Below are 17,250 nucleotides of genomic sequence, written 5' to 3'. Positions count from 1 at the left end.
GGGCGCCTGGGTGGCTCAGTTGGTTAAGCGACTGCCTTCGGCTCAGGTCATGATCCTGGAGTCCCTGGATCGAGTCCCGCATCGGGCTCCCTGCTCGGCAGGGAGCCTGCTTCTGCCTCTGACCCTCCCCCCTCTCATGTGCTCTCTCTCTCTCATTCTCTCTGTCTCAAATAAATAAATAAAATCTTAAAAAAAAAAAGAAAATCAGAGATATTTATATCATAAAAATATTGATTATTAAAAATACCAACTAAATCTAACAAAGATGTGTAAGACTTGTACAAAGAAATTAATAAACTTTATTGAGTAGTGTTTAAAAAGATGTAAACAAAATGGAGAGATTCATGTCCAAAAGACTGGAATCTTTAAAATTTTAAATTATGTTGACTTGCTTCAAATTTACTTATAGATTCAATGTAATCCCAATCAAAACTTCATCATGTTTCTTTATGGAACTTAAAAACACAATTTTATGAATATGAATTTATATGAATATGGAAATGTCCACGATAACAACAGGTATTTTTGAAAAACTGAATAACAGGAGTGGTTCTATCAGATATCAAGTCACTTTTCTAACCTTGTATTTGTTTTCAAAAGTGTCTTCTAAAGCTATAATGAACACAGCAGTATGGTACTGACACAGGATAGGCTGACAAACAAGTGAAACATAAGAAAGCTCAGAAACAGACACACACATTTGGACACAAATTATGACAAAGGGGATACTACAAAGTAGTGAGGAAATGACAATTTTGTCATTAAAGGTTGTAGGGATGAATGGCTACCACTTGGAAAAAATAGACTTCTACCTTACCCTGTAACACAAAATCAATTCTGGATTAAATAAAGACTTAAATGTAGAAGGTAAAACTATAAAGCTTTTGGCAGTTAAGCTGAAAGAAAATATCTTTAGAGGTCAGGACAGAAAGGGAGTTCTTTAAATAAGACATACAAAGCAGTCATCATAAAACCAAAGAGATAAACATGACTCCACTAAAATTAAGAACTTCTGTTTATCAAAATAGAGGAGCAAGAGAGGAGAGAAATGATAAGCCACAGAATGGGAGAAGATATTTGCAACCCCTGAAAAAAAGGTAAACAACTCAACAGAGAAATGGTTAAAAGGCCTGAAGAAACACTTCACAAAATAAAAGTTCACAAGGCCAATAAACATTTAAAGATGCTCAACTCTGGCAGAAATAGGAGTTGCAAGTTAAAACTACAATGAGAAACCAGTAGTCGTTAGACTAGCACAATTTAACACATCTGACTTCATTCACTGAGTGAAGATGAGGATTATCAGAAATTCTCAGCTACTCTACTACTTGCAAGAATGTAAACAGCTACAATTATTTTGGGAAAGAGTGAGGCATTTTCTACAAAGGTTGAAAATATGCATGCCTATGACTCAAAAATTCTAGTTTTACGAATATGCTAGAAAAAGGAATGTCTAGGTGTATCAGGATAATACAGAGTAATAAAAATGAGTCCCATTATCCAGTGTGCTGCTAATGGGCATTTGCATTTGCATTTGGGACAATTAGGAAAAATGCTGGTATGAGCATTCTTGCAGCAGCTATATGTACAATCTTAAAGCTATGGTTTATTTTTGCCTGGTTTCTTTCTTTCCTTTTTTTCCCTCCAAATGGGCCACAATGAAAGCTTTAGGAGAAAGAAATTAGTAATTCAGCAATGAAGTGGATAATGAAACTCTTGAACAGAGATCAAGTGCAAATCAACTCTGTGGACATAGTATTCCATAACATGATTAAACAAGAACTCTCTTCTGTGGTATTTCTTTCTTAGATATCTGTATTCATTATTTTTTAGTGTCAAGATTTGTTGCATCTTAAAAAAAAGTAGATATATTTCATTATATAAACATTTGCTATTATAGAATTTATAAACTAGGAATCATTAAAGATGTCATTTACTATTAATTTTTGGTTACCAATATCTTTATGTTCCAGCAAATATATTCCTCCAAAATTGTTATTCACTGCTGAGCACTGGATCTCTTTTTTCTGCGGGGTATTCCCCACCTTCAACTCTCACGCCAGATCAATGTTTATTACTAAAATCTATTATGTTTGAAATATTTGAAAACTATGTTTTGAATAATCAAAGAAGCCTTTTGTTATCCTGAATTAGCTCATTGGGAAGAGTTTTACCTAAAGATGGATGACTTTCCAATCCAGTATCACCTTGTTAATATTATCAGTAGGTATTAAAGGAACTGAGTGACTGTATCAAATAACCACAGCTACCCTTCACACCTGTCAGAATGGCTAAAATCAACAACACAAGAACAGCTGGTGTTGATGAGGATGTGGAGAATAAAGAACACTCATGCATTGTTGGTGGGAAAGTAGACTAATGTAGTCGCCCTGGAAAACAGTATGGAGATTCCTCAAGAAGTAAAAAGTAGAACTACCCTACAATCTATCAATTGTACTACTGGGTTTTTCCCCAAAGAATACAAAACCACTAATTCAAAGGGATACATGCACCCCTATGTTTATAGTAGCATTATTTACAATAGCCAAGATATGGAAGCAGCTCAAGTGTCCATCAGTTGATGAATGGATAAAGAAGATGTGGTATGTATGTGTACATACACATATACAATGGAATATTAGCCATAAAAAAGAATGAAATCTTGACATTTGCAATGACATGGATGGAGCTAGAGAGAATTATGCTAAGTGAAATAAGTTAGTCACAGAAAGACAAATACCATATGATTTCACTCATGTGGAATTTAAGAAACAAACAAATGAGCAAAGGGAAAAAAGACAAACCAAGAAACGGACCCTTAATTATAGAGAATAAACTAATAGCTATCAGCGGGGAGGGGAGTGGGGCGTTGGGTTAAATAGGTGATGGGGATTAAGGAGTGCACTTGTGATGAGCACCGGATGCTGTATGGAATTGCTAAATCACTATATTGTACACCTGAAACTAATATAATGCTGTATGTTAACGAACAGGAATTAGAATAAAAACTTAAAAAAATAAAATGCTAATTGACAGCTGCAAAAAAACCCCCACACCACAGCTACCAAAGTTTCATGTTTTCAGATTCATTCTGCACATTTTCACTAAAAAAATATTTCACTCAATTTCTTTTTATGATTACAGCCCATCTGGTTTAATGTCACCAGTGTGTTCTCCATCTTCCTCTAAGGTGATTCAAGTCTACTCTTTTTTTTCATCTTTTTGTTTTGTTTTGTTTTTTGTTTCTTTTATTATGTTATGTTAATCACCATACATTACATCAGTAGTTTTTGATGTAGTGTTCCATGATTCATTGTTTGCATATAACACCCAGTGCTCCATGCAGTACATGCCCTCTTTAATACCCATCACCAGGCTAACCCATCCCCCCACCCCCCTCCCCTCTAGAACTCTCAGTTTGTTTCTCAGAGTCCTTAGTCTCTCATGGTTCGTCTCCTCCTCCGATTTTTCCCCCTTCATTTTTCCCTTCCTGCTTTTTTTTTTTCATCTTTACTCTGTTTTAATCTTTTGTGTATACTACATGTGGGGACATCTCTATTTTGTGCTCTGCCTCAGCTTATGTTTTGGAGGAAAAATAATTTGTGAGAATCACTGATTTGTCTATAATCAAAAATAACTACACAAATTTTCCTTCCCAGAGCACTTACTTTACAGGTTATTTTAAAAGCATGAATCAGAGCATTTAAGATGATTTCATATATAAGAATTCGATTTATAGGACATTTGTTGCATAAATTAAGGTGTTTATTGGTCAAAAATATTTAATCCTATATACTAAAATATGAATGTACAGAATCTAAGATCTATAAAACTTAAAGTCTAAGATATCTATAATTTTTGAAGATGTTCTTTGATCTTCCTGAACTAACAAAATATCCTACCAAACAATATGGATGATGTTACAACTCAAAGACGCTATGTAATAATGGGACAACTCCAGGGATTCAGGTAAAAGTTCCTCTATAATAAAATGAGTATATAACTTGGGTGAATTATTTTTCAAAAAATCAAGTACTATTCCTAAAGTCACAAGTTGTAAAAGGCCTTAACAAGCTTTCTAGCCCAGATGAAAGCAATCGATAGGGTTGTGTTAAAACTATTTTGACAGACTCTAGGCAATTACATTCTACATTCTATGTGTGTCCTTTTGGCAAAGTACTTTGTTGATACTTCAGAGAATACAAACCAAAATAAAACACATTCACTATCAACCTACTGGGAGTACTTGGCTGGTGTGTGCAAGTTACATATACAATATAGCAAAGCCTAAGACATCCAAGAAAAATATTTTAGAGGTTTAGAGTAGGATAGAGATTACAATAGTCAGAAATATTTCTCAGTAAAACATATGAATAGGCACAATAAATGAAATGTTTGTGTGGATGTGTATATATGTGTATATGGGTATGTGTGCATACATAGATATACCTATACCATAAATAGCCTCCTGTCAGTTCAAGTCAGGTTTTGCCACCAAAGTGTAGGCAGCTAACTTAGGAAAATTCTATTGTCAGAGTTTTTTCAAATCTAAAATTGCAGATAATGGATTATGGATCTTTATAAATTTTTTAAAGTCTAGAGTTTCCTCCTGTGTAAAATGGAGAGTGTGATGGTTAATTTTATGTGTCAACTTGTCTGGGCCATGGTACCCAGATGTTTAATCAAGCATTACTCTGGATGTTTCTGTGGGAATGTTTTAGGTGAGATTTACATATAAATCACTGGACTCTGAGTAAAGCAAAATGCCTTCCATAATGTGGGTGGACCTCATATAATTAGTTGATGGCCTAACAGAACAAAAAGCTTAATTCTCCCAAGCAAGAGGTAATTCTGCAAGAGACGGCCTTTAAACTTGAACAGTAACAATGGCTCTTCAGGTCTCCAGCCTGAATGTCTTTGGACTCAAACTGCAACTCCTTCCTGAGTCTCTAGCTTGTCAGTTTTCTCCCTCAGAAAAACTTTAAACTTGCTAAACTCCACAAGCACATGAGCCAATTCCTTAAAGTAAACCTTTTTACACTTACACACATACACACACATCCTGTTAGTTCTGTTTCTCTGGAGAATCCTAATACAGAGAATATTATAGCATTTACTTCATAAAGTTTTTGTGATCATTACACGAGTTTGTTAAGTGGCAAATAGTATATATTCAACAAGTTATAGCTATCATAAATATAATCTTTAGACTGATGTTCATTTACGTCTATTTTATATTATATGGTTTCCTATTTCCTTATGTAAACATTGTGAACTGCTCAACATCACTAATTAAGTTATGACAAATACATGGTGGCAGCTTTGGACTACATCAACTTAGCTAAGCTAGTACTACATTTCCCAGCATTCCCTTCCCTGCCTGGTCCTGGGTTGGTGTTGACCATAAAAGAAATTTGTGCAGCAGGCTCGGAAGGCTGGCAGGGCAGTTGGCATTGCAGCAACTCATACACACTGTTGCTGATATGTTAGGTCACTATATTGGTGTGGAGCACTACTCGGATCCACAGCAATTCCATCTTTTGCCTCTTGGCAGATGTCCTCTTTCAGCCTCTTGAGTCATGTGCAGATGCATGGTAAATGGCACCAGCTTTTCCTGTAGGTCATCTATGACAGTGGTTGAAGATGATGAGAGATAAATGAAAACAGGGTTCCAGTTTGTCCTTAGAGTTGCTTTCATTCATATCCAGCTTTTCTTCATGACTTCTAGCTTAGCTGGCCCATAGTGACTTCAGGCTTAACACCAGATGCAGAAAAACTGCATTGCATTGACTTCTCTACCAGCTCCCACAACGGTGTCAGACCTAATTGCCAAAATAAATCCCATATTCTATATCACTCAGAGTAGCTCTGTTTTCCTGAATAAACCCGAATACATACAGGAATTGGTTTCAAGTCCAGAAGTAGTCCCAGAGGAATATAACCTCACGAATGAGTACTCTAACTGGTTCTGGATTATCTGGAATTGGTTCTCTGCTTTCATTAGCTTTAAAGGCCACTGGTAAAGGGTACCTTGGTAATCCATGCTGTGCAATGGCAAAATAGTTATTTAAATTATCACCTATATAATCAAGTGCCTATAAAGGATAAGTTTTTGAGTGACCAAGTAGTTAAGGACATAAAACACTAGTGAATGAGGAGCATAATGGGACTTCTAGGTACACTGGAGAACTTTGAGGATCACAATAAAGAACTCAGAGTTTTAAATTCTGAGCTCAAAGTCCAGGTTAGGGACCTGAAAGCTGTTATGACTACCTTAAAAGAAACCCCATTTCCTCTGGTTACAAAGCCGAGATTTCTGATCATCAAATGCAAAGTCTAATCCTGTATGTGGTTAAATTATAACAAAAACTGAATTCCCAACGTTGCAAGGTCTCTCCTTCCCTGAAAATTGAGATAGGAACATGTGTCCAGACAGACTCCAATGAAGCTGGGGCCTTGAATCCCTAAATTCTAGCATGCCTCTCTTGCCAATAGAAGCAGTCCTTCCACACTGTTTGGAAAGGTAAGTATCCTCTGCCTTAGGAGTTTGAACAGTCTCCCCTCAGGGAGTTGTTTTACAAGGAACAGGTGATTCCCTTCAGGATTTACCTCTCATTCATTCATTCATTCATTACTTCTGTATCTATAGCCAGAGTCAAGTCTGATAGGTTCTAGGGACTAACCTACAAAACAAGACCTGTGAGGAGGCAGAATACCCTAAAATCATTACACAATTCTGCCAACTGTATGTAGACAGAACCTGGGGAGTATATGCGGGAATGGATCCTAAGGGTGCTGTATTACAGCAGAAGAAATAACATTAGAATTAGGCCAAATTTTTCAATGTGGGCTCACAAAGCAGATATTCTGGATTCAGTGTGTTAGCTCAAGTATCTTGATTTGTTTGGTTAGTTGAACAAAATCTGGGTTCAAGGGTGACCTATACTGAATGATACTGAAATATAAGAAAATCCTTGTTATGGTATAAAGCAAGGTTTGCCAACTTGGCATTTCTGACATCTTTGGCTGGAAAACCCTTTGTTTTGAGGGGCTGTTCTGTGCATTATACGATGTTTAGCAGCACCCCTGGCCTCTGTACACTAGATCCAGAATCATCCTTACGTCTTTGGATATTTTTAAGACAAATGTTCCAGGGAAGGGAGAAGGATGAAGTAATCCCCATCTGAGAATCAGTAGTGTAGAGGAAGTTACTAAAGGCTGGGGGAGATTGGAAGACAACAGTGAGGTTTTTTTTTTTTTTTTAATGTAAAAGCAGCTCTTCCATCCTTCAACTCTGACCCTCAGGAGGGTCCAGAGGACATTTTCTCCATGAAGACTGTGTGAAATACAGTCATGAGAGTTGCTGCAGTATCCCTGCAGTGCTCTGTATATTATTCACTGTGGAACAGAAATGACAACTGCTATCATGGATCTGGGCTTCCTGAATTCAATGTTGATGATAGGATTCTCAATGGCAAGGGTGATGTAGCACCCTTAAATCTCCAAAGAAAATGTGGTCATCATTACTAGAATGGGCAGCAAAGTTGAAGTAGTTATCAGGAGAGTCTGATCTGCAGAGATCTTTGGGATTTGCTACAAGTTTGATCACTGTGACCCTAGAACTGAAATAGATGGGTGGTCTACTATTTGATTTGGAGAAGGAGAATCAAACCTGACTTGAATCACTACAAGAAAGTGTCACAGCCATATAACCATTTCTCAAACTTGAGTCAGTTCACAGACTCAAAGCCTCTTGAATAAAGAAAGGGGCTGCAGGTTCCCATATATACTTCCTCCTGGCCTTCCCCTAAGGGATCTGTGAAGAGTTAGCAGGGTGACCATGCAGTGGGGAAGGAGGAATCCAGACATTTTCAGATTACTGGACACTTTGCTGAAAAAATTCCTAGAGACCCCAAATAGCACTGTGGTCCACCAACCAGGAGAGGTTTATGCAGATCAGGTCATCAGTGAAGTCTTGGCCTAAGTCTCACAACTAGTGTGTCTATAATCCTATTCTGTGTTTATTTCCCTGGTTCTGGGATGCATAATCAGAACAGACACATTGAGCAACTAACTGGCAAAATCCCTACGCTGGTTCCCCAATCAGTGAAGTAAGGGCTATTATAGTAGGAAAGGCCAAGAAGCATTTCATGAAGTATAGTGAGTAAAGGAAAGGTACAATAAAAGCCTGATTTTTCCCTTTATCTTTTTTCAGAAAGAGCTGGTTCCATAGGATCTTCCAAAGGTGACCAAAGGCTTTTTTTCTTTATTTAATATTATTCTGAAGTCATGGGTTTTTAATATATTTGACATGTTTCAATTTACTGCAGATACTCTTTGATGTTCAAATTGTTCCCACATCAGCCAGAGGGGGCCTACTTAAGTTGGCTCCTGGGTCCTTCTGACATGACCCAAATAATCTTGATACCTTCCTCCCCTTTTGCTACCTCAAAGTGTTTCTTTTCTTTTCTCTCTCTCTTTTTTTTAATGTTAGTCACCACACAGTACATTAGTTTTTGATGTAGTGTTCTATGATTCATTGTTTGCGTGTAATACCCAGTGCTCCATGCAATTCATGCCCTCCTTAATATCCATCACCAGGCTAACCCATCCCCCCAACCCCTCCCCTCTAAAACCCTCAGTTTGTTTCCCGGAGTCCACAGTCTCTCATGGTTCGTCTCCCCCTCTGATTTCCACCCCCTTCATTTTTCCCTTCCTTCTCCTAGTGTCCTCCATGCTATTCCGTATGTTCCACAAATAGGTGAAACCATATGATAATTGACTTTCTCTGCTTGACTTATTTCACTTAGCATAATCTCCTCCAGTGCCATCCATGTTGATGCAAAAGTTGGGTATTCATCCTTTCTGATGGCTGAGTAATATTCCATTGTATATATGGACCACATCTTCTTTATCCATTTGTCTGTTGAAGGGCATCTCGGCTCTTTCCACAGTTTCTAGGCTCATATTATACTTTTCTATCCTAGATCTGTAATCAATCATTTCTCTAGAGTCCTGGTTTCTTTCAGGACACCTCATTGCAACTGAATACTGGTCACTGCCTCTTAGGTTCCTTAAGTGGACAGAGCCAGGAAATACATGTTTTTAAGAGTAAAACACATCTTGAGTTCCCATGATAATATTCCCAATTTCAATGTAGAAATACAAGTTTTATTTAATTTGAGTTTCTTCCCTCTTATTATAAAAATCTTGGTTCTTAAAGGCATTTCTATAATTACTCAATGCCTTTATCTTGTAATTATAAGTTTCAGAATAATAACACCAATATTATTTCTAATGATATAACTACTAAAAGCAATTTATGGTTTTTTACATTTTCTTTTATCCTTAGGATTTATCTCACTAGGGATATACAGTCTTTTTTTTTTGGGATATACAGTCTAATTACTGTGTTTAATGTCACTTGAAATAATTTATTTGTGTAGTTAAGCCATCAGCTTCCTACACAATTAAGTTCATTTGTTTAATTTTACTTTCGATTTTTAGTTTTTTACAAAATTTTGATTTAATTTAAAAGATAATTATATGAACATTTATATAGTTTCAAACTCAAGCCTATATATCTATAAGACAAGGTTCATTCAAAGAAGTCTAGCCTTCATCCTTTACTCCTTTCTCCCTCCTCATAGAGAACCATTTTAATTATTGTTTTGGTCACCTCTCTATTTTTAAGAAGAGAATGTGCACATATGTATATGAATGTAGTGTATGTATAGCATGCTTGTATATATATGTGTACACACACACACACACATACACACGAACACTTTCCCCTCTTAAAGGGCAGAATACTATACGTACTGTATAAAATTTGTTTTTTTCACTTAATATATTTTGGATACTGCTCCATGTGCTAGGATTTTGTCTGGGATTACACTGAATCTACAGATGGCTGGGCGGGGGGGGGTTGTTAACAAATTCATAACATTGAGTATTCTGATCAATTAACTTGACTTCTATTTACTTAGGCCTTCTTTAATCTTCCTGCTATCATAGTTCTCATGTAGAAATCTCACACATTGTTATATTCCTGAGCATCTGATGTTTTTTGATGCACTGTAAATTTTACTAAAGTTTTGTTTTGAAGTATTTGTTGCAGATATGTAGAAATACAATTGATTTTTGTATATTTGCCTATTATCTATTAATTATTTTGGACTTACTACATATACAGTCATGTTGTCTGTGAAGAATGACTGTTTTCTTCCTTCCTTTCTAGTTTGTATACCTTCTATTTCATTTTCTTGCCACAGTGCACTGATGAGGACTTCTGATACAAATATTAATACAAGTGGTAATAATGAACTTCTTTGTTATCTTCTCAATCTTCAAAGGAAAATTACTAACATTTTTTTTGCCATTAAAAATAATGTTTCTTTAGAATAGATACCTTGACAAAATTAAAGAAATTCTATTCCTCGTTTGCTAAGAGTTATTTTGAAATATAAGTGGATATCTAATTTTATCAAATGCCTTTTCTGTATCTGTTGAGGAGACCTTATGATTTTTCTCTTTTAAAAATTTAATGTGATAAATTATATTAACTTATTTTCTAATGTTTTAATAATTTTGCATTCCTGGGATAAGGTCAAATTGGTAATAATTATTTTTGTTAGTTCTTCAATGCTCTTAGTAGATGCTTTTTATAATTCATCTAATTTTTTTAGTTGTGGTAGAGGTTCCAATTACCTAGCTCACCATTAAACTGGAAGCAGAAATTCTCTTCTCTTAAATTCATTCTAAATACATTTTTATTCCAGCATTCTACCAAAACTGCTCTTATCATGGTTAACAAAGACCATCAGAGGGTGCCAAACTAAAAGGTCCATTCTCTGTCTTCACTTTACTCAACCACTCAGTAGCATTTTATAAAACAATGGTTAAGAGCATACTGTCTTTACTGGTCATTTTGTTAGCTATGTGATTTTGAACAAGTTCCTTAACCTCCCTCAGCTTCAGTTTCTTTATCTGTAAAATGTAAATGATAGTGTTATCCACTTTGTAGGGTTGCTGTCAAGATTAATTATGTGCATGTAAGTTGTTTAGAACAACAAACATGTGCTAGTAAGTAAATATCACCTATTATTATTGCTTATACTCCTTCTGAAAAATAATTTTTTTTTTTAACCATTCTATCATGATTCTTACTTCTCTGGATATTCTTTCTCAGTCTCTTGCAGTGTGGAATTTTCATCTCTCCAGACTTTAACTTTTGGAACTCAGTCTTTAGTTTAATTTATCTAGACTTCCTTTCTACATGTTCTCATCCCATGACTTAAAAAATCACGTATATGTTAATGACTCCCACATTTATAGCTCCTGCTGCAATCTCTTCCCTGAACTCCAAACTTACAGACTCAGCTGACTAGCTGATATCCTGATTTAAATGTTTTCTAGGCAGCTCATATTTAACATGGCTCAAACTTTTTTTTAATGATCTCCAACCCTTTAAAATCTAATCCAAGTTACATTTTATCTATTATATACAGTACTCGCCTACCTTCTCCCTTCTACCCTTGCCCCTCTAAGTCTATTCTTCAAACTGCAATCAAACTGATTTGTTGAACATTTAAGCCTGATCATATCACTTTGCTCAAAGCCTTCCACAGCATTCCATTGCATTCAGCCTAAAAGCTCAAGTACTTTCTGGGCAGGGGTCAGCAAACCTTTTCTCCAAGGGCCACAGAGCAAATACTTTAGGCTTTGCAAATCAATCAGATCCTGCTGCCCAACCATAAAACATTATTATGCTATGCCTATATGCAAAGAGTATTAAGATTCTAAACTATGTCCAACAAAAATCATTATATTTTGTGGAATATGCATAAAATTTACAAAAATACATAGTATGAGTTTCGGTTTATAATGCTTAATATTTTTCACAGCAGTTCAATAATATTTGCTTAATAAAAATACAAGATTTTTACAAGATTACGGCAAGGACCATTAAATGTTAAATAATTTATTCTGTAAAATGTATCAAACAATTAATAGTGGACTTACTTTAGATTACTGATTCTAATTTCTGCACTTTCAGTAAGTTTCTTTGTTTCTTCTTTCCACCTATTGGCCGCCTTCTGTTGAGTCACTAAGAGATGCCTCAGTTCAACAGTGGAATTTCGATTACTATCTTCCAGCTCTCTCAGTTGAACTTCAAATCCATGTTCCCTTATTGAAAATTCATGTTCCATTGTACTGATCTAAGGAATAAAATGAACACAGTATCTTCTTTTTCTTTTCTGTTATTATAGGAGATATACTGATCAATGATAATACACAAAAGAAATCATTCATTGTGTTGTTTGAGGCACAGAAATGTTTGGATGAGAAATCTATATAAAAATTAAGTTTATGGGGCGCCTGGGTGGCTCAGTTGGTTAAGCAACTGCCTTCGGCTCAGGTCATGATCCTGGAGTCCTGGGATCGAGTCCCACATCGGGCTCCCTGCTCAGCGGGGGGTCTGCTTCCCCCTCTGCCCTCTTCCCTCTCGTGCTCTCTGTCTCTCAAATAAATAAATAAAATCTTAAAAAAAAAAAAAATTAAGTTTATGTCTTCATCACAAATGAAGACTTATCCTATATTAATTATATATTTATATGTAATTATATATATATAAATTTATAGTACAATATAAATTTAGTGAAACAAAAATTATGATGGACTACAATTTTTTTGCAACACTTTCTTCAACACCTTAACTGCCAATAGGAAAAAAGTAAACTATCTAATATAAACCGCTCTTACTATCTACTTTAACTTCTGTTGCCAGAATCCATCAAAATATTCATGCTGTCAGTAACTGAGAGTTTTTTACTCAAGCCATTAAAAAAATTACAGAGCTTCTACAACCTCCCCAAGTGCACCACCCTCTTGGCACCTTGATGTGTTCAACAACTCAAAATCTCAAGTCACTTTATACTAAATTTCAAATTGTCTTTCAAAGGGTTTTGTAAAGAAAATCATATACAAGAAGGCCTTTACCACTTCAGTTATGATATAAATACTTTTTTTTTCAGGAAAAAAAGACTAATGATTTTCAGAGTCTCATATGGAAATATCTTCCATTATCTCTAGGTAATTTATGTCATTATAGTAAAAATACCCTAATGCAGAATAAACATATAAGTAAATGCTCTTTGGATACTCTAGAAGTTTTCTTGACTGGGGATCAGGGAGAAAATGAAGCCCTAATGCTCTCTGGCATTCAATGTATGTAATGAATTGCCTTCTCTTGCATGCATCTAGAATGAAACTACCTATTACCATCCTGGAGGCAATTGAGAAAATAGTCACGAAGAAGTTCTTTGGTGTACTCTAGGGCCATCTTTATCTTACTAAAGAAATATTATAAAGAATATCTTGTGGTATTTTAAAGTAATGTGCTTTAAAAATCATTACAGCTGGTATAGCTTCTAATAATTCATTAAATATGGCTACTTTCAAAATCAAAAAAGGATGAATCAGGGACTCAACTTTCTCAACACCAAGGAAAACCCAACAAGAGCAAAATCCATGGTTTGTGGGGTAAACTGCAAACACACTGTTCTTACTACTTCTGCTTAAATGCAACGTGTTTCCTAAATTGCTTAAATTTTCTTTCTCAAATAGTACACAAGTAGAAATTTAAGACTTTCTAAATACTGGCCCTAAATACTGGGAAAACCACCATGGATTTATTAATTCTGTACTGTACTAAAGCCTCCTGAGGCTCCCTGACTCCTGCTAATTTACTAATTTTTTTATTATTGGATTCTATAAATTTAGATTTGAATATATTCCTTCTCCTTCTCTGCCTCAATCTCAACTTTGGAGAAGCCATGGTTATGTTAGGCGGAACTGTGTGTTTCTGTCTTTGTCTTTCTCACATATATATTAAAAACTGATATATGCATCTATATAGTTTTAGAAGTCAGCCTGCCTAGTTAGCTCCCCATTTCCTCTTGGAAAACCTATTTGTAATTTGACAAGCCTTGTTCTGAGGTCCTTCATGATAACCTGGTCTCTGCCTACTTCTACAAGCTTGTGTTATGCCACTATTACCTACTCTTTCTTTGTTTCTGTCACAATGCCGTCTCATTCTTGGCTCATTTTCACATGTTGTTCCTTGTGCCTGGAATAATCTTACCCCTCTTGCTTGCCTTAGTTATTTGTATTCAACTTTTTTTTTTTTTTAAAGATTTTATTTATTTATTTGACAGAGAGAGACAGTGAGAGAGGGAACACAAGCAGGGGGAGTGGGAGAGGGAGAAGCAGGCCTCCCGCTGAGCAGGGAACCCGACGCGGGGCTCGATCCCAGGACCCTGGGACCACGACCCGAGCCGAAGGCAGCCACCTAACCGACTGAGCCACCCAGGCGCCCCCACCAACTTTTAAAACTTAGCTCAATTATTGCTTCTATCTAGACAAAATCAGGTCCCTCTGTTATAAGCTCCTACAGGGCCCTAAGTTTTTCCTAAAGTGCATTTATTAGTTTGTAAATGTATGTTAAAAGTTTGTCCATCTCCATACAAAAATTATGTTTTTAAGGAGGGGGCTGGGTCAGAGGGATCATGTCTTCATTGTATCTTCAGCACCCGAAACATAGTAAAGTCATCAAAACACTGTGTAGACAGAGTGAATGATCGCTTTTTGGTATCAAAATTTAGTCTTTAAACACTCCCCAGATCCTTTAGCTGATAAAATCCCAGTTGTTAAACTGGACAGGCCGGCAGTGATGTTGGAAGACTCTGGGCTACAACCAGGTCTCCTATAACAAAAATGCAACTGATGATTAAATTCGGTATATTGGTAGGAAGAAAGGATTTATGGTCTCCCTCCCGTTTTCCTTTGTGTTCTTCCTCTGCAGAGAACCACTCACACAAATAGATTGGAATACTAAAACTATCCATTTCCTAATTTTATGTACTTATGAGGAGAATTTAGACACAAAGAAATGGAGAGCCCTGGCAGAAAGAACAGAGAAGTCAGAAAAGGGGAAAGCTAGGGCTGAAAGGAATGCAGTAGCCTTAAGATCAAATGAAAGTTTCATATAATAAGTTGTAAGGTTCTCAGCCAACTGACCTCTCAATATCCAACTGTCTTGATCTTTTTGGCTCCTTTCAGTTTGTCTATGGAAGATCACACTGTTTTTCAAGGGGAAGAAAAGCGGCGAAGTGTAGCACTAGTTTCCTATGTTGGCAAAGAAGGAATCAGCTACAAAGCAGCAGTTATCTGACAGTGATTCTCCTTTATAAAACAGAATTTACAGCTATCTAGTTAGTTAAGAGGTCTGCCCTTTATTTACCAATAATTCTTAAGCTAGATGCAGACTTGGCAAAAAGGGAGCAGTTTTGGTGGGACATGTGGGATAGATAAGCTTTTGGTCATTCTTTTGTTCTCTAAAATATCAATTACTATCCTGAACTGTTAAAGATAGATAGAATGTAGTACCAGGTAAGGGAAAGTCATTGATTTGTCTCTTCCCCATTATAAAAACCAAAACCCCAAAACAGATGTATATTGTAAAATAATGGAAAATAAAAAAATTAAAAACAAATGTAAGGTCTCTGTAATCTATAACTCAGAGAAAACCACCTCTACTTCTACATAATTGTTTTTATTTATGAATTTTAGAATTCAGATTAGTGTATATGGAATTGCAATATATATATAAATATATATTCAGAAGTTTTTATTATTTTTAAACCTAGAACACAGCAATATAAAAGCATTACAAATTATTTGGAAACAATTTTTAATGATGACTCAAAGTATTTCATTGTTCCTTTATTTCTAGAGAGGTTGTCTCTAATTTGTTATTATGAATAATGCTGCAATGAATTTTTTAAATTATGAAATATCCTAATTATTTTCTTATGAACAAATTTTAGACTCTGTAGCATTTTAAACTCTCAGCTGCACATTTACTCACACTGGTAACCATGCAGTTAATCAACAGTGAGTTTAAACTTTAAAAATTGTTCATTAGCAATTTGTTTCCTTAGTTTGTGAGTTCTGTTCATGTCTCATACATGTTTTTCTTATAGGTTACAAATATTCTTCTTTAATATTTTTCAAAGCTCCTTATATGGTTTTTGTCTTTTGATATATTTACTAAAATTATTTCCCCCAGTTATTTCTTTTCTAAACACTTAAAAAATGGTTCTAAATATTTAAAAACTTAATATATTTAAATCTATTAATATATTCATTTGCAATTTCTTCCTTTTTTTTTTTTGGTTTTGTTTTGTTAGGAAAGTTCTTTTTCATCTATCAGTTATACATTTGCCTACATTTCCTACTAATGTTTTATAGTTTCACTAGTAGCTTTTAGTTATTAATCCATATGAAATTTATAATATGAAATTTAAAATATAAGAGAAAGATATAACATTTTTTCACCAAAGTACACGGACTTATTTTATTATGGAAATGTTTTAGTATGAGAACTTTCAAGCATACACAAAACAGAATATTACAACGAATCCCTATATGCCTATCACCCAGCTTCCACAAGCATCAAACTCAAAACTGTTCTTGTTTTATCTACAATCCTACTGACCTTCCTTTGCCAAGATTTATCTTTTGCTTACAATGTACTACATAAGTCTTAGGGGTACAACTCAAGTTTTACAAATATCCTGACATATCAGAGTCACCACCCTGATTTAGATGCCCCCCCAGAGGCTCCCTCATATGCCCTTCTAATCATTACTTACCCTTCGAAAATGTAACTGCTATTCTGATCTCACCCTCGTAGGTAATTATGCCTATTCTTCACTTTTATATAATGAAATTAATAGACTATGAGCTTTTTTATGTCTGGCTTCTTTGTTCAACATTAGGTCTGTGAGACTCATCCATTATTACTTATAGACATAGTTCATTCTTTTTTATTCCTGCTATCTATTTCATGATTTGAGTACACCACCATTTATTTATGTAATCTCATGTGGATGGACATTTGTGTTATTTTCAATTTTTGACAGGATTAAAACTTCTATGAATATTCTTATATGCGTGTTTTCATGAACATAAGCACTCATATCTGTGGGTATGAAGCCAGCATTATTTGGCATTGTATGTATGTATGTCCAACTTTAAAAGACACCGCTAACTGGTGGTTATATCAACTTACATTCCCAAAGTATTGTATGGAAGTTCCAGTTGCTTTATATCTATCTTTGTCAACACTTGATGCTCTTAGTTTTTTTTGAACTTTAGCCATTCTGGTCAGTATGCAGTGGTACC

General features: G+C 35.3%; 1 protein-coding gene across 7 annotated transcripts in view; it reads right to left on the bottom strand.

The window, feature by feature from the left end:
- Positions 1-8,650: 8,650 nt before the first annotated feature.
- The window catches only part of SCLT1 (sodium channel and clathrin linker 1), a 134,379-nt gene continuing 125,779 nt past the window's right edge, over positions 8,651-17,250 (bottom strand). For 3 of the 7 annotated variants that reach the window (XM_081811875.1, XM_081811873.1, XM_081811872.1), the window contains one exon: positions 8,651-12,221. In XM_081811875.1, the coding sequence (XP_081668001.1) occupies positions 12,021-12,221 (201 nt within the window). In that variant the 3' untranslated portion in view covers positions 8,651-12,020. Of the gene's footprint in view, positions 12,222-13,043; positions 15,190-17,250 lie in introns of those variants that run through there. The other 4 variants (XM_081811869.1, XM_081811871.1, XM_081811868.1 and 1 more) reach the window with 3 other exon arrangements.

The sequence above is a fragment of the Leptonychotes weddellii genome, chromosome 2 (assembly GCF_054177405.1).
Source record: "Leptonychotes weddellii isolate Sample4059 chromosome 2, ASM5417740v2, whole genome shotgun sequence".
Taxonomy (NCBI): Eukaryota; Metazoa; Chordata; class Mammalia; order Carnivora; family Phocidae; genus Leptonychotes; species Leptonychotes weddellii.
This window is presented reverse-complemented; position numbering and strand designations above follow the sequence as displayed.